Source organism: Lissotriton helveticus, chromosome 4_1 (genome assembly GCF_964261635.1).
Source record: "Lissotriton helveticus chromosome 4_1, aLisHel1.1, whole genome shotgun sequence".
NCBI classification, from domain to species: Eukaryota; Metazoa; Chordata; class Amphibia; order Caudata; family Salamandridae; genus Lissotriton; species Lissotriton helveticus.
Window position 1 is genome coordinate 1,392,992,109 of NC_136063.1, and position 18,304 is coordinate 1,393,010,412.

The window sequence follows — 18,304 nt, forward strand, 5'->3', positions numbered from 1 at the left end:
TATTGTATAGTATGGTATGGCATGTCATTTTAATAGTATGGCATTATATTGTATGACTTGTTATTGTATAGTATGGTATAGCCTGTTATTGTATAGAATGGTATGGTATGACCTGTTGTTGTAAAATATGGTAAGGGCTGTTATCGTATAGAAAGGAATTTTATGGCCTGTCATTGCTTGTTATGGTATGTTGTGGTGTGGTATGGTAGAGCAGGGGCCTCCATTTCATAGTATGTTATGGCATGGTATGATATGGTATGGTAAGGCCTCTTATTGTCTAGCATGGTATGGTATGAAATAGTCTGTCATTGTGTAGTATGGTATGGTTTGCTTTTACATGGAATGGTATGGCACAAACTGGCATCCGTGGTATTTCCCATTGTCCATCTTCACAGGAAGTGAAATTACTAGATTTCCCATGATCCATTTGCACAGGAAGTGACATCGCTGGATTTCCCATCATCCATCTGCACGTAAAGTGGCATCACTGGTTTCCTGCCACAACCATCTTTAAAAGAAGTGAAAAAAGAGGACTTCATTTCCCATTACCCATCTGCACAGGAAGTGACATCAATGGATTTCCCATCATTCTTCTGCACAGGAAGTGACATCAGTGGCTTCCTGCCCATGGTATCCTGTTCTCAGCCTTCCTCCCAGGACCCTTGTTAGGAATGGCTGCAGGACAGACGCGTGCTGCTGTTGTGCCTAGCGCCAAAGGCTGTGCCCGTCCACTGCTGGACCGCACCCAGCACCGGGAACTCTGGTTCTCCCCCTACTTACTGATACCCTGCTGCAACATCTCCATACTCTTAGCCCCAGCCACTGCTCACTGCACTCTCGCCACACCGCACCATACAACAGGAGCATTCACATGCATCTACTGCAAGTTCTCATGAGCTCTCTCACACTATACACCAACCATTCATGCACCAACAGCTCCCAGCACCCTACTTGTTCACACTCAAAACAAACCAGGCACCTGCTCAAGCTCACACAGACCTAACACCACCCAAACCCAACACTCGCATGCATGTTCCTCAACACCTGTTTGCTCACCAAACATGCCACAAAGATATGGGGCCTACCACAAGACCATGCTCTGGACCTGCTCTTTCTCATGGAAACATGGCTAAACCCAATCTCGGCACCAGACATCACTACAATCATCCCTGCTAGCTGCAAGATCATTAGGCAAAACCATCAGCCAGTAGCAGCCCATGGTGGGAGTGCTGCTGGGCGCTGATGTGGAGCGGGGGGTAGTAAACTACGGACTACGGCCGATTAGAGGTAAGTAAACATATAAATAAATAAAGCAGATTCCGTTGCGTACACTGCATCGCAATTCGTTTAATTTATTTATATGTTTACTTACCTCTAATTGGCAGTAATCCGTAGTTTAGTACCCCCCACCCCTCCCCCCCATATCAGCGCTCAGCAGCACTCCCACCACGGGCCTCTACTGCCATCAGCACAAGCCCAGAGGTGAAGTCCCTATCATGTTTAAATATACTATGAACTTCACCTCCCACACAGATATCCTCACCAGCTACAGGGAACACCTCACATTCAAGATATGCATCACAGCCATCTTCTCTGCGGGCAAAACCCTTGTATCCAGACCACCATGTCCCCATACCAATTCACCAGCAACATTGCAGTCTTTGTCGCGCCCCTCATCATCTTCGCCAGCACCTACATCCTCCTCGCAGACCTTAACTTTCACCTAGAAGACCTCACCAACCCAAATTCTAGTTCCCTTCTAGAAAGACCTCTAGAAACTTTGACCTCACCCAGCACATTACCAAACCCACCCACACCACCGGACACTTACTGGACCCAATTTTCTCCTCAATCAGAAGCATCACAGCTGATGAGCCAGCAACTATAACCTGGACAGATGACACTCTTGTCAGCTTCACCATACCCATCTCACTCCATCACAGACCTACCACCACTAGAAGGGCCCATTGCAGCTAGAAACACACCTCGGAAGAGGACTGGGCTTCCGCCCTCTCTGAGCACCGGCCCAAGCACACCAGTGACCTGCTGAAAGCCATAAAAAACCTAAGCATCTGGATCAGTGCATGCGCTGATACCTTGGCTCCCCTCAAGCACAAATCAACTGCAAGAGCATGACCACAGGCTAGCTGGTACACAGAGGAACTCGGGATGGCGAAAAGCAACTGCAAGCAACTGGAGTGCAAATGGGGAACAAGTTGATACACAGCAGATAAAGATTTCTTCAAATCCGCGCTATCACCAGTAGATATAGAACCCCAAGCACAAAGCTCTTGCAGATCACATTGACACCAGTTCTAACAGCAGCAAGGAAATCTTCACCATCATTGAAGATATCACCACACCATCCACCGCCTCTAGCAACATCACCCCCTTACAAGACCATTGCAATGAACTCTCAGAATTCTTCTATAACAAAATCACCTCCAAATACAGCAACCTCGATCCTCAACCAGACCCCGTTATTGTCGCAACACATTTCCATCGCTGCTGATGAACAAACCCTGACATTGTGACCTGCCATCATCACCATCGAAATCACTGTTACCTTGAGGACCATTCATTGGGGGGGCTCCAGCTGACCCTTGCCCCCACACCTTAACCAAAGGGCAACTACACATTCACAAAGCACTAACACCCAACCTCATTGCCTCCATCGACTCTGCCACACTCCCAAACACCAGGGGGATGCCATTACCATCCCTTACCATCCCCCTACTGAAGAATCCATACGCTTACCAAGCAAGGCTTTCCAACTACAGACCCATCTCCCTCCTACCATATTCAGCAAAAGTCTTTGAAAAACTAATCGACTGATGCCTCAATGACCACCTCAGCAACCACAAGCTTGTTGATGCCTCACAGTCTGGATTCAGGTCCAGCCCTAGGTACAGAAACAGCACTAATCGCTGTCACAAGCAACATCCTCATGATCCTTGACAGAGGAGACACAGCAGCCCTCATTCTCCTGGGCCTCTCTGTAACATTTAAAAGTATCTCACACCCCATCCTTATCAGGAGCCTGCATGAGATTGGCATCCAAGGAACCACTCTCCTCTGGATCTGTGCCTTAACAGATAGAACACAAGCTGCCAGCCTGGCACCTTACTCCTCTGAAGTCGACAAACTCATCTGTGGTGTGCCTCAAGACTAATCGGTCAACTCTATCCTCTTCAATGCATGCATGATCCTCCTGGCCAATGTCATCTGCACACAACATCAACAGCCTCTCATGTGTAGATGACACACAACTCATACTCTCCCTCTCAGACAAGACCCCCAACACAAGAAACAATTTCACTGCCTGCATGTCTGAAGTCGCTAACTGGATAAAAGCCAACTGTCTCAAGCTCAACACCGACAAGACAGAAGTAGTGATCTTCAGCAAGAACACCTCACCATGGGACTCCACTGGTGGCTCACCCAAATCCTACACCAGAATCTTGGAATAATCACCAACATCAGACAGGACATGACTGCACAAGTCAACGCCATCAGTGCATCCTGCTTTCACAACTTGAAGATGCTGAGGAAAATCTTCAAATGGCTTCCAGGAAACACTAGAAAAACTGTAATTCATTCCCTAATCACCAGCAAGCTGCACTATGGGATCACCCTCTACGCTGGGATCACCAAGCAACTCATTTAGAAGGCTACAAACCTTTCAAAACTCTGCAGCCAGACTCCTTCTTAATCTCTCACACACAACCCACATCTGACAACACACCTCCCGATACACAAACAGTCTCAATTCAATTTCCTCACACACACATTCAAGACACTGCACTACTCAGGCACCATCCACCTGAACAGTTGCTTCTTTCCACCAGCAACCTAGACACCTCTGCTATACAGGAGTCCACCTTGCACACTTCCCACGCATATACAGAACCGGATCATGAGGACAGGTGTTCTCTTACATCGCTTCTAAAGTGTGGAATGAGCTCCCACTCCACATCAGAGCCTCCTCTCTTCTTGAATTCTGCAAGAAGCTGAAGACTTGGCTTTTAATTAAACAACCTACCATTGGCAGGGCTAAGAACACACACCTGCTCAGCACCAGGATACCCTTGCAGGTGATAGTGCGCTCTACAAATACACATATCTTAACATAACATAATATAACATAACAGTGTTAGCGTGGAGAATAGGCATAGTGGAGAGAAACATGCAGTTGCATGAATTGCTTTAACAAAAAGTTAGATTAGTGTTAGATCTTTCAGTGACCTGAAAGGTCTAAAAGCAAGGCTGTAGTAAAGATTGCATTTGGAAAATGAATAAAGTGTATTTAAATAATAAACAAGCCCATTGCTGCAGTATCACCCTGTGGCATTTATACAATAAATAAGTCCATGACTAGAGTATTTGCATGGTGTAAAGGCAGAGAAAACAAAAACATGCAGTGGCACAAACTTCTTTCCTTAGCTATAGTGTTAGCATGAAGAAGCAGCACAGCAGCGAAAAACATGCAGTCACATGAACTGCTTTAATAAAAAGGTAAAATTGCATGTTGAAAAGAAAGGAATGCTTTTAAACATACATTAAATAGTTCTATGGCTACAGTGTCACCTTGGAGGATTTAAAAGCCATGTTGTGGTAATTGCATTTGGAAAACAGATAAAGTGCTTGTAAACATTAACAGCCTTATTCATCAACGGGCCGTTTTACGAGCCCCTAATAGCGAATCATAGCGAATCGCTATTAAGGACTCGCAAAACGGTATTCATGTAGGAATTGCTAAATAAATAGCGATTCCTACATATTCCTTATTTGCGAGTAGCAAATTGCTAATCGCAAATAAGGAATAACTCCCCATTCATTCCTATGGGCCAAAAGGCCCATAGGAATGAATGGGGAGTATTCCTTATTTGCGATTAGCAATTAGCAAATCGCAAATAAAATAGCGGTTTAAAGGGTGCCAGGGGTGTCCAAAGGACACCCTGTAGCACCCCTTAAATGCAAATTGAAACAGGTGTTGCGCACACACATGTCCAAAGGACATGTGTGTGTGCAACATGCAACTTAGAAAAATGCTTTTAAATGCATTTTTCTAAGTTTTTGCTATTTACCGAGAGGTCTGACCTCTCGGTAAATAGCGGCCCAAAATTGCATTTTCGCAATTTTCAAATGCTTCATGAATTGCATTTAAGGGATCTCAAATAGAGATTCCTTAAATGTAATTCCTCGCAATTTAGCGAATTAGCAATTACCGATTTTTGCATTTGGGATGATGAATCCCAAATGCATAAATTGCGCTCGCAAAGGGCCAGATTCTCAGAATCTGGCCCTTTGCGAGCGCAATTCGGCTTGATGAATCAGGCTGTAAATAAGTATGTTTCTGCAGTACTGCTTGTAGCTTTTAAACATTAAATAAGCCTGTGGCTACACTGTCAAATTGCCTCAGAATCTGGCATAGAAAAACATGCAGTTGCATGAACTGCTTTAATAAAAAGGTAAGCTTACATGTTAAAAAGAAAGAAAATACTTTAACACGTTAAATAAGGAAATCGCTGCTGCATAACCCTGGACCTTTTAAACATTAAATAAGTCAGTGGCTACAGTGTTAAACTGTCTCATTCCGAGCACTGGAAGGAGACTAATATAGACATTAATCAGTACTTGGTCCATGCTACACCGAAGACACTCACATAGAGAGAAAGTGAAACTGGCACGCTCTAAACAATAAGAACCAAGGAAATGAGAGTGACATTGAAGCCAACCAATGTTTAGTAATGGGCGGGCTTTAAGCCCCCTTTAAGTTACAAAAGATCTTGCAAGCGACAGCGCAAACCTTTATGACAAGGATTAGGGGAGGGGCAGGGTTGAGCACTGGGGCGGGGCTTATGAGATCATTTCTGGGAGATGTTTTCTATGCCATATATTCCACAATAACTGTAAGACTTACAAAATAGCAAATTCATAAAGCAAAAATATGAATTAACAAAGAAAAGCTCTGCTCCCCATAATTTGGTGTCTGTGATCCGATCACACTCCTCAGATCAATGCAACTTCACCTGCTATAGTAATGATAACCATGGCCCTGAGCAGCAAGAAATATATTCCAATTACATTACCGAAGGTGAGATTTTGTAAGACTTAGAAAAATTAAGTGATTCACCAAGAATCACAGGATGTTGAGCAAAAGCTGGAACTTGAACCTAGTCCCCCTGTTCCAAATTGAGCATCTCTCATAATAAGGCCACATTTCCTCCCCCAGAAAAACATGAGCTCCCATGTGTTGCCCCCCTTTTTGCAGCAAAGGTGCCTGTGGTCCTAATGCTAGCAAGGTAAATTAGTTCAAATAACCTTTTTATTTTTAAAAAGATATAACTGTAATACAGTGGGCCCGTTAGACCAGTGGACCCTGGTGCTGCTGCACCTACTTCACCATTGATCAGTACTGCCTCGCCAAGTGGGATGTCTCCTCTACCTTCGTTAAAAACATGATCTCTCATTTTGTCCCATCCTAGTCACTGTCTTCTCTCTGATGCCCCCAGAAAGGTGTCTCCTCTGCTGCAATTTTCCCACCCTTAGATCATTACTCAGAGGCCCAAAGCAACTCTGCCAAAGCAAGTGGCCACTGGACCCTACTGTAATAATAATCTAATAGTACGAATAGTAAAACAGACATGGGGTTTAGCTGGCCCTTTATACCACTGGGACCTGGTGGCACAGCACCTGCTGTACTAATCGGATCTACAAATCTGATTATATAAAAATGTGTCTCATTGTGTGTGTGTACATATTTGTATATGTATGTATATGTCATAGTCCAAACAACATAAATTAGAAATACTGTGCACATTGTGCAATTACTGACATGATACCCGTTATCCTAACAGTCATGGTATCAAAAAATACTTGCATCATACATCACATCACTATTAGATCACACAATCTCAACATAAACACAGAGTAAGCAGCGTACTGGTGCTCCTATTAGTTATATGGCCATTGAGTATCCCCACACAGGGCACAGAGGCTCCAGCGCTTTAAAAGTTGGTAATATGGGAATTTAGTAGTTCACCACGAGGATTGCTTTGGCCATTGAATTTGGTGCTGTTTCATCGTGGCCTCAGAGACTGTGAACTCGTTGTTAATTTCTCCTGCTCTGCGAGGAGCATAGTGCAAAAACACTGGGACTCTTGCAGCTGTAGGCTGAGAGATTATGGGGCTCTACAAAGGGGTGAAAAACAAGGAAGCCTCATTAACAAGCAAATGGTCTTTTAAAGACCTGTGAAGTACTGGGGTGGGGCTGTGTGTGTGCCGGGAAAGCTGTCTCACACAACGGGGGAGGGGGGCTGAAGCCCTTTGAGCTCACATACCAGTATTGTGCGTGCAGGAGTGCACTCTCTTCAACTCCTCGTCACGAACAGCTCACACTCTTCGACATAGAGCTGCTTCGTTTAGGAGCTGCCTTGCAAGGGGGCTTCTTTAGCGGCTGGCGGCAATGTCACACACAGAGGGATGGTGCCTCCGAGTGGCACTCTATTCTAGGACTGTTGCACGTTGTGCCTCCCCTGCCTGGGGGCACACTGAAGGACGCACACACTGCCACTCCATTATTAAGGGGGTCGGGGGGGGACTCTGTTGTTGTAACTTGAAACCAGGTTCTTCCCAGCAAAGCGCTAGATACACTGTGTGACAAATAGCAAATAGTTGAAGACGCATTCGCGCCCCCCTGGGAATGCAGCCACGGACCCCCAGGGGGGCGCGCCCCACAGTTTGAATACCACTGCTCTAGACACGTGTTTGTGGGTTGAGCCCTTCATCATTAGAGAGCAGCAGTTTTAGAGAGCAAAGAAAAATCATCTGGGGTTGCTGGAAATGCTGCCAAGTTCCTCTCAGGTCACAGTACCACTCACAGGCACACAGGTGCATCGCCAAAGCTCGTCAGCTTGCTGTTTCAAGGGAGCCTTTTAAACAGAATGAGGGTTGGGAGCACACTGCCTCACAGTCCCAGATGAATTTCGTTTTATCTTTACTGATGAAGGATAAAATCCAGAAACACATGTGTCTAGAGATTAACAGCACTAACCTGCACCAACTTTGGTGAAACACTCTGCAAAACTTCAAGTAAGCATGCAAATTGAACTGCATTTACCAGGATGCAAAGGGGCGAACTGTGCTGGGAGGTGAAGCAGTGTGCTCCCATCCCCCTTCTGTTTGAAAAGGCTCCCTTGAGCGTCTGAGCTGACGAGCTCTTGGAGATGCACCTGTGCGTCAGGGAGAGGTACAAAGACCTGAGAGGAATGTGGCAGCTTTCTCAGCAAACCCCAGATGAATTTCATTTTATCTCTACTGATAAAGGATAAAATCCAGAAACACATGTGTCTAGAGATTAACAGCACTAACCTGCACCAACTTTCGTGAAACACTCTGCAAAACTCCAAGTAAGCATGTAAATTGGACTGCATTTACCAGGATGCAAAGGGGCGAACTGTGCTGGGAGGTGAAGCAGTGTGCTCCCATCCCCCTTCTGTTTGAAAAGGCTTCCATAAGCCTCTGAGCTGATGAGCTCTTGGAGATGCACCTGTGCGTCAGGGAGAGGTACAGAGACCTGAGATGAATATGGCAGCTTTCTCAGCAAACCCCAGATGCATTTTGTTTAATCTCTACTGATGAAGGATAAAATCCAGAAATACGTGTCTAGAGATTAACAGCACTAACCTGCACCAACGTTGGTGAAACACTCTGCAATACTTCAAGTAAGCATGTTAATTGAACTGCATTTACCAGGATGCAAAGGTGCGATCTGTGCTGGGAGGTGAAGCAGTGTACTCCCATCCCCCTTCTGTTTGAAAAGGCTCCCTTGAGCCTCTGAGCTGACAAGCTCTTGGAGATGCACCTGTGCGCCAGGAAGCGGTACAGAGACCTGAGAGGAATGTGGCAGCTTTCTCAGCAAACCCCAGATGAATTTCGTTTTATCTCTACTGATGAAGGATAAAATACAGAAACTCATGTGTCTAGAGATTAACAGCACCAACCTGCACCAACTTTGGTGAAACACTGCAAAACTTCAAGTAAGCATGTAAATTGAACTGCATTTGCCAGGATGCAAAGGGGCAAACTCGGCTGGGAGGTGAAGCAGGGTGCTCCCATCCCCTTCTGTTTGAAAAGGCTCCCTTGAGCGTCTGAGCTGACGAGCTCTTGGAGATGCACCTGTGCGCCAGGGAGAGGTACAGAGACCTGAGAGGAATGAGGCAGCTTTCTCAGCAAACCCCAGATGAATTTTGTTTTATCTCTACTGATGAAGGATAAAATCCAGAAACACATGTGTCTAGAGATTAACAGCACTAACCTGTACCAATGTTGGTGAAACACTTTGCAAAACTTCAAGTAAGCAAGTAAATTGAACTGCATTTACCAGGATGCAAAGGGGCGAACTGTGCTGGTAGGTGAAGCTGTGTGCTCCCATCCCCCTTCTGTTTGAAACGGCTCCCTTGAGCCTCTCAACTGACAAACTCTTGGAGATGCACCCGAGCGCCAGGGAGAGGTACAGAGACCTTAGAGGAATGGGGCAGCTTTCTCAGCAAACCCCAGATGAATTTTGTTTTATCTCTACTGATAAAGGATAAAATCCAGAAACACATGTGTCTAGAGGTTAACAGCACTAACCTGTACCAACGTTGGTGAAACACTCTGCAAAACTTCAAGTAAGCAAGTAAATTGAACTGCATGTACCAGGATGCAAAGGGGCAAACTGTGCTGGGAGGTGAAGCTGTGTGCTCCCATCCCCCTTCTGTTTGAAATGGCTCCCTTGAGCCTCTGAACTGACAAACTCTTGGAGATGCACCAGAGCGCCAGGGAGAGGTACAGAGACCATAGAGAAATGTGGCAGCTTTCTCAGCAAACCCCAGATAAATTTCGTTTTATCTCTACTGATGAAGGATAAAATCCAGAAACACGTGTCTTGAGATTAACAGCACTAACCTGCACCAACGTTGGTGAAACACTCTGTAAAACTTCAAGTAAGCAAGTAAATTGAACTGCATTTACCAGGATGCAAACCGGCGAACTGTGCTGGGAGGTGAAGCAGTGTGCTCCCATCCCCCTTCTGTTTAAAAAGGCTTCCATAAGCCTCTGAGCTTACGAGCTCTTGGAGATGCACCTGTGCGCCAGGGTGAGGTACAGAGACCTGAGAAGAATGTGGCAGCTTTCTCAGCAACCCCTAGATGAATTTTGTTTTATCTCTACTGATGAAGGATAACATCCAGAAACACATGTGTCTAGAGATTAACAGCACTAACCTGCACCAACTTTGGTGAAACACTGCAAAACCTCAAGTAAGCATGTAAATTGAACTGCATTTACCAGGATGCAAAGGGGCGAACTGTGCGGGGAAGTGAAGCAGGGTGCTCCCATCCCCTTCTGTTTGAAAAGGCTCCCTTGAGCCTCTGAGCTGACGAGCTCTTGGAGATGCACCTGTGCGCCAGGGAGAGGTACAGAGACCTGAGAGGAATGAGGCAGCTTTCTCAGCAAACCCCAGATGAATTTTGTTTTATTTCTACTGATGAAGGATGAAATCCAGAAACAAACACATGTGTCTAGTGATTAACAGCACTAACCTGTACCAACCTTGGTGAAACACTCTGCAAAACTTCAAGTAAGCAAGTAAATTGAACTGCATTTACCAGGATGCAAAGGGGCAAAGTGTGCTGGGAGGTGAAGCTGTGTGCTCCCATCCCCCTTCTGTTTGTAATGGCTCCCTTGAGCCTCTGAGCTGACAAGCTCTTGGAGAAGCTCCTGTGCGCCAGGGAGAGGTACAGAGACATGAGAGGAATGTGGCAGCTTTCTAAGCAAACCCCAGAGGAATTTCGTTTTATCTCTACTGATGAAGGATAAAATCCAGAAACACATGTGTCTTGAGATTAACAGCACTAACCTACACCAACTTTGGTGAAACACTCCGCAAAACCTCAAGTAAGCATGTAAATTGAACTGCATTTACCAGGATGCAAAGGTGCGAACTGAGCTGGGAGGTGAAGCAGTGTGCTCCCATCCCCCTTCTGTTTGAAAAGGCTCCCTTGAGCCTCTGAACTGACAAACTCTTGGAGATGCACCCGAGCGCCAGGGAGAGGTACAGAGACCTTAGAGGAATGTGGCAGCTTTCTCAGCAAACCGCAGATACATTTCTTTTTATCTCTACTGATGAAGGATAAAATCCAGAAACACATGCGTCTTGAGATTAACAGCACTAACCTGCACCAACGTTGGTGAAACACTCTGTAAAACTTCAAGTAAGCAAGTAAATTGAACTGCATTTACCAGGATGCAAAGGGGCGAACTGTGCTGGGAGGTGAAGCAGTGTGCTCCCATCCCCCTTCTGTTTGAAAAGGCTCCCTTGAGCCTCTGAGCTGACGAGCTCTTGTAGATGCACCTGTGCGCCAGGGAGAGGTACAGAGACCTGAGAGGAATGAGGCAGCTTTCTCAGCAAACCCCAGATGAATTTTGTTTTATCTCTACCGATGAAGGATAAAATCCAGAAACACATGTGTCTAGAGACTAACAGTACTAACCTGTACCAACGTTGGTGAAACACTCTGCAAAACTTCAAGTAAGCAAGTAAATTGAACTGCATTTACCAGGATGCAAAGGGGCAAAGTGTGCTGGGAGGTGAAGCTGTGTGCTCCCATCCCCCTTCTGTTTGAAATGGCTCCCTTGAGCCTCTGAGCTGACAAGCTCTTGGAGAAGCTCCTGTGCGCCAGGGAGAGGTACAGAGACATGAGAGGAATGTGGCAGCTTTCTCAGCAAACCCCAGATGAATTTCGTTTTATCTCTACTGATGAAGGATAAAATCCAGAAACACATGTGTCTTGAGATTAACAGCACTAACCTACACCAACTTTGGTGAAACACTCTGTAAAACTTCAAGTAAGCAAGTAAATTGAACTGCATTTACCAGGATGCAAAGGGGCGAACTGTGCTGGGAGGTGAAGCCGTGTGCTCCCAACCCCTTCTGTTTGAAAAGGCTCCCATGAACCTCTGAGCTGACGAGCTCTTGGAGATGCACCTGTGCGCCAGGGAGAGGTACAGACACCTGAGAGGAATGTGGCAGCTTTCTCAGCAACCCCTAGATGAATTTCGTTTTATCTCGACTGATGAAGGATAAAATCCAGAAACACATGTGTCTAGAGATTAACAGCACTAACCTGCACCAACTTTGGTGAAACACTGCAAAACCTCAAGTAAGCATGTAAATTGAACTGCATTTACCAGGATGCAAAGGGGCGAACTGTGCTGGGAGGTGAAGCAGTGTGCTCCCATCCCCCTTCTGTTTGAAAAGGCTTCCATAAGCCTCTGAGCTGACGAGCTCTTGGAGATGCACCTGTGCGCCAGGGTGAGGTACAGACACCTGAGAGGAATGTGGCAGCTTTCTCAGCAACCCCTAGATGAATTTCGTTTTATCTCGACTGATGAAGGATAAAATCCAGAAACACATGTGTCTAGAGATTAACAGCACTAACCTGCACCAACTTTGGTGAAACACTGCAAAACCTCAAGTAAGCATGTAAATTGAACTGCATTTACCAGGAAACAAAGGGGCGAACTGTGCGGGGAAGTGAAGCAGGGTGCTCCCATCCCCTTCTGTTTGAAAAGGCTCCCTTGAGCCTCTGAGCTGACGAGCTCTTGGAGATGCACCTGTGCGCCTGGGAGAGGTACAGAGACCTGAGAGGAATGAGGCAACTTTCTCAGCAAACCCCAGATGAATTTTGTTTTATCTCTACCGATGAAGGATAAAATCCAGAAACACATGTGTCTAGAGGCTAACAGTACTAACCTGTACCAACGTTGGTGAAACACTCTGCAAAACTTCAAGTAAGCAAGTAAATTGAACTGCATTTACCAGGATGCAAAGGGGCAAAGTGTGCTAGGAGGTGAAGCTGTGTGCTCCCATCCCCCTTCTGTTTGAAATGGCTCCCTTGAGCCTCTGAGCTGACAAGCTCTTGGAGAAGCTCCTGTGCGCCAGGGAGAGGTACAGAGACATGAGAGGAATGTGGCAGCTTTCTCAGCAAACCCCAGATGAATTTCGTTTTATCTCTACTGATGAAGGATAAAATCCAGAAACACATGTGTCTTGAGATTAACAGCACTAACCTACACCAACTTTGGTGAAACACTCTGTAAAACTTCAAGTAAGCAAGTAAATTGAACTGCATTTACCAGGATGCAAAGGGGCGAACTGTGCTGGGAGGTGAAGCCGTGTGCTCCCAACCCCTTCTGTTTGAAAAGGCTCCCATGAGCCTCTGAGCTGACGAGCTCTTGGAGATGCACCTGTGCGCCAGGGAGAGGTACAGAGACCATAGAGGAATGTGGCAGCTTTCTCAGCAAACCCCAGATAAATGTCATTTTATCTCTACTGATGAAGGATAAAATCCAGAAACACATGCGTCTTGAGATTAACAGCACTAACCTGCACCAACATTGGTGAAACACTCTGTAAAACTTCAAGTAAGCAAGTAAATTGAACTGCATTTACCAGGATGCAAAGGGGCGAACTGTGCTGGGAGGTGAAGCAGTGTGCTCCCATCCCCCTTCTGTTTGAAAAGGCTTCCATAAGCCTCTGAGCTGACGAGCTCTTGGAGATGCACCTGTGCGCCAGGGTGAGGTACAGACACCTGAGAGGAATGTGGCAGCTTTCTCAGCAACCCCTAGATGAATTTCGTTTTATCTCGACTGATGAAGGATAAAATCCAGAAACACATGTGTCTGGAGATTAACAGCACTAACCTGCACCAACTTTGGTGAAACACTGCAAAACCTCAAGTAAGCATGTAAATTGAACTGCATTTACCAGGATGCAAAGGGGCGAACTGTGCGGGGAAGTGAAGCAGGGTGCTCCCATCCCCTTCTGTTTGAAAAGGCTCCCTTGAGCCTCTGAGCTGACGAGCTCTTGGAGATGCACCTGTGCGCCAGGGAGAGGTACAGAGACCTCAGAGGAATGAGGCAGCTTTCTCAGCAAACCCCAGATGAATTTTGTTTTATCTCTACCGATGAAGGATAAAATCCAGAAACACATGTGTCTAGAGACTAACAGTACTAACCTGTACCAACGTTGGTGAAACACTCTGCAAAACTTCAAGTAAGCAAGTAAATTGAACTGCATTTACCAGGATGCAAACGGGCAAAGTGTGCTGGGAGGTGAAGCTGTGTGCTCCCATCCCCCTTCTGTTTGAAATGGCTCCCTTGAGCCTCTGAGCTGACAAGCTCTTGGAGAAGCTCCTGTGCGCCAGGGAGAGGTACAGAGACATGAGAGGAATGTGGCAGCTTTCTCAGCAAACCCCAGATGAATTTCGTTTTATCTCTACTGATAAAGGATAAAATCCAGAAACACATGTGTCTAGAGATTAACAGCACTAACCTGCACCAACTTTCGTGAAACACTCTGCAAAACTCCAAGTAAGCATGTAAATTGGACTGCATTTACCAGGATGCAAAGGGGCGAACTGTGCTGGGAGGTGAAGCAGTGTGCTCCCATCCCCCTTCTGTTTGAAAAGGCTTCCATAAGCCTCTGAGCTGATGAGCTCTTGGAGATGCACCTGTGCGTCAGGGAGAGGTACAGAGACCTGAGATGAATATGGCAGCTTTCTCAGCAAACCCCAGATGCATTTTGTTTTATCTCTACTGATGAAGGATAAAATCCAGAAATACGTGTCTAGAGATTAACAGCACTAACCTGCACCAACGTTGGTGAAACACTCTGCAATACTTCAAGTAAGCATGTTAATTGAACTGCATTTACCAGGATGCAAAGGTGCGAACTGTGCTGGGAGGTGAAGCAGTGTACTCCCATCCCCCTTCTGTTTGAAAAGGCTCCCTTGAGCCTCTGAGCTGACAAGCTCTTGGAGATGCACCTGTGCGCCAGGAAGCGGTACAGAGACCTGAGAGGAATGTGGCAGCTTTCTCAGCAAACCCCAGATGAATTTCGTTTTATCTCTACTGATGAAGGATAAAATCCAGAAACACATGTGTCTTGAGATTAACAGCACTAACCTACACCAACTTTGGTGAAACACTCTGTAAAACTTCAAGTAAGCAAGTAAATTGAACTGCATTTACCAGGATGCAAAGGGGCGAACTGTGCTGGGAGGTGAAGCCGTGTGCTCCCAACCCCTTCTGTTTGAAAAGGCTCCCATGAGCCTCTGAGCTGACGAGCTCTTGGAGATGCACCTGTGCGCCAGGGAGAGGTACAGAGACCTGAGAGGAATGTGGCAGCTTTCTCAGCAACCCCCAGATGAATTTCGTTTTATCTCTGCTGATGAAGGATAAAATCCAGAAACACATGTGTCTAGAGATTAACAGCACTAACCTGCACCAACTTTGGTGAAACACTCCGCAAAACTTCAAGTAAGCATGTAAATTGAACTGCATTTACCAGGGTGCAAACGGGGGAACTGAGCTGGGAGGTGAAGCAGTGTGCTCCCATCCCCCTTCTGTTTGAAAAGGCTCCCTTGAGCCTCTGAGCTGACGAGCTCTTGGAGATGCACCTGTGCGCCAGGGAGAGGTACAGAGACCTGAGAGGAATGTGGCAGCTTTCTCAGCAACCCCCAGATGAATTTCGTTTTATCTCTGCTGATGAAGGATAAAATCCAGAAACACATGTGTCTAGAGATTAACAGCACTAACCTGCACCAACTTTGGTGAAACACTCCGCAAAACTTCAAGTAAGCATGTAAATTGAACTGCATTTACCAGGGTGCAAACGGGGGAACTGAGCTGGGAGGTGAAGCAGTGTGCTCCCATCCCCCTTCTGTTTGAAAAGGCTCCCTTGAGCCTCGGAGCTGACAAGCTCTTGGAGATGCACCTGTGCGCCAGGGAGAGATACAGAGACCTGAGAGGAATGTGGCAGCTTTCTCAGCAAACCCCAAATGAATTTAGTTTTATCTCTACTGATGAAGGATAAAATCCAGAAACACATGTGTCTATAGATTAACAGCACTAACCTGCGCCAACCTTGGTGAAACACTCTGCAAAACTTCAAGTAAGCAAGTAAAGTGAACTGCATTTACCAGGATGCAAAGGGGCAAACTGTGCTGGGAGGTGAAGCTGTGTGCTCCCATCCCCCTTCTGTTGGAAAAGGCTCCCATGAGCCTCTGAGCTGACGAGCTCTTGGAGTTGCACCTGTGCGCCAGGGAGAGGTACAGAGACCTGAGAGGAATGTGGCAGCTTTCTCAGCAAACCCCAGATGAATTTCGTTTTATCTCTACTGATAAAGGATAAAATCCAGAAACACATTTGTCTAGAGATTAACAGCACTAGCCTGCACCAACTTTGGTGAAACACTCTGCAAAACTTCAAGTAATCATGTAAATTGAACTGCATTTACCAGGATGCAGAGGGGTGAACTGTGCTGGGAAGTGAAGCAGTGTGCTCCCATCCCCCTTCCATTTGTAGATGCTGTTGCGCCAGACTCTGCTCATATGCAGTGTTGTCACTGCTCCGATGGCTAAAGGAGGCAGTGATGCCCATCCACCACTATGGGCACGCAGGGTTTGATGCCCCCTTGTGGACTTTCATGAATATCCCATTCCGTAGGCATTCACAAACACGCAAACTTGTATCAACGTACACTGTAACCCATTCATAGGGTATGTGTTAGACCAATGATACTCAAAGTATGGCCCTGGGGCCACAGTTGGCCCTCCTGACCTTTATGTGGGGCCCCTCAGGCAGCAGCAGCAATGGGCTGCTGTTTACTCGACTCAGCACTAACATGAAAAAAAAGTTAAATATACAGCAAACACTTATTTAAAGTTAATTGCAGTTAGGGAACTGAAGTAACAAGGCCCTTATCTTTAGGAACACCATAATTTGTAAAGACAGCCACTAGATATACATGCTTTGCTTTCCCTACACCCACTTTACACACCCCGCTGACATCAGTGCGGCCCTCGGTCACACCATAGACCACACTTTGTGGCCCCAGGGAAAATGTTTTTGAGTACCCATGTGTTAGACTGTCAACTGCCGTCCAGTGAAACTTAGTTCAATCTAGGGAGCAATTTTTAAAGAGCTTCCAGGTCAGGCCAGAGCAGCCAACTTTCAAACTGGGGAATCAGATTTGAGTCTCGGCATCGGATAACATCCTGTGATTCTGGACAAATCGTTTAATCGCCCCATGCATACCAAAAATGAATGTGTCCTGGTGTAAAAGCAGTCCAATACCTTCGGGTCGTGTTCGCGCCAAATAAAACTGCAAAAAAAATGTAATTGTAAAATTGGTAACATTTGTTGCTCTCATAAGTATTTGGCTAACTTGGCACCTCGTTTGTTAATTCAGAACTAAACTGCATTGAATGTTTTCTTTTCGTTAGCAGACAATTTCCAAGTCAAACGACCTTTATGCGGTGTATGCTTTGCTTCCCTAATATACTGAACTCTATCCCTGCTTTTGTGACATGTTTTAACTTCTGCAGAAACGTTGTATAAATTATTTTACCTTAATTCTTTTAACAGTGAGCTTTTTATTTTTTCATTGTTGTTGCAGCTCGATGTACTTTCACTTTCACATCTTAAGTCTCCTGGTGTTATTGATTCTACCAATGAAACCTCCAGGACAAACTCAAAAGCGGCCTCAGGAGAACTCAATCAACCACAAGAAGATGCGATGACACCTCATGGACAAGACTACCAAAGGGAAAGCGAAGCACTGAACTCCCAAATAAGACAAGAACATTCCAATAAATAAACGATACCTCATTTTGGGAGGAAAGAACCCCTCAACCATTTGCACAGCAAATTTCCTACTGACAAAACAAAATGTACGTGGCTCTGGAGGAATCTTTTCAACTGTATAGACATAGGAAATAATTTTTGTACAAAGTACATTTGTTTATTGCATTTTAATATATTTGTTGTACATATCTTCCCTCTGAAGCCTTTTTTGACTCAGAACTTGTGTGATGTGAAGCAATATCTTGGTTTTATACTCTGCTAGTAAGTAGCCATTTCTTCGCAAGCTGGATAGCTTATGATGGTCAGTGTGACGGCTCCCTGTTAGCACCTGTGGGAGTCGTCGGACATTACTGGTGGCACAGGCCTAGCTTGACGCACAATGATGAGACACCACACACTTGGCTAGCTGTGTCTGCCGGAAGTCCAGAGCAACCTCCGGCCCGTTTATTTATGCTCTCTGGCCACGCCTGGCCAGAGAGTGATACACTGTGTGATATGAGTTCCGGGTTAGGCTGGCGGCCCCAGCACAACTAGACCGCTACACCCCATCCCAACTTGGTCTTTTTTTTTCTCTCTCTTTTACTCCAGAGCCATAGTTCACTTCAACACA

At 45.8% G+C, this 18,304-nt stretch overlaps 1 protein-coding gene across 4 annotated transcripts in view; it reads left to right on the forward strand.

Annotated features, from left to right (window-relative positions):
- MBOAT1 (membrane bound glycerophospholipid O-acyltransferase 1) overlaps nucleotides 1-17,886 on the forward strand; it is a 473,424-nt gene extending 455,538 nt beyond the window's left edge. For all 4 annotated transcript variants that reach the window (XM_078687935.1, XM_078687934.1, XM_078687937.1 and 1 more), the window contains one exon: nucleotides 17,507-17,886. In XM_078687935.1, the coding sequence (XP_078544061.1) occupies nucleotides 17,507-17,630 (124 nt within the window). In that variant the 3' untranslated portion in view covers nucleotides 17,631-17,886. The remainder of the gene's footprint in view (nucleotides 1-17,506) is intronic.
- The last annotated feature ends 418 nt before the right edge of the window (nucleotides 17,887-18,304 follow it).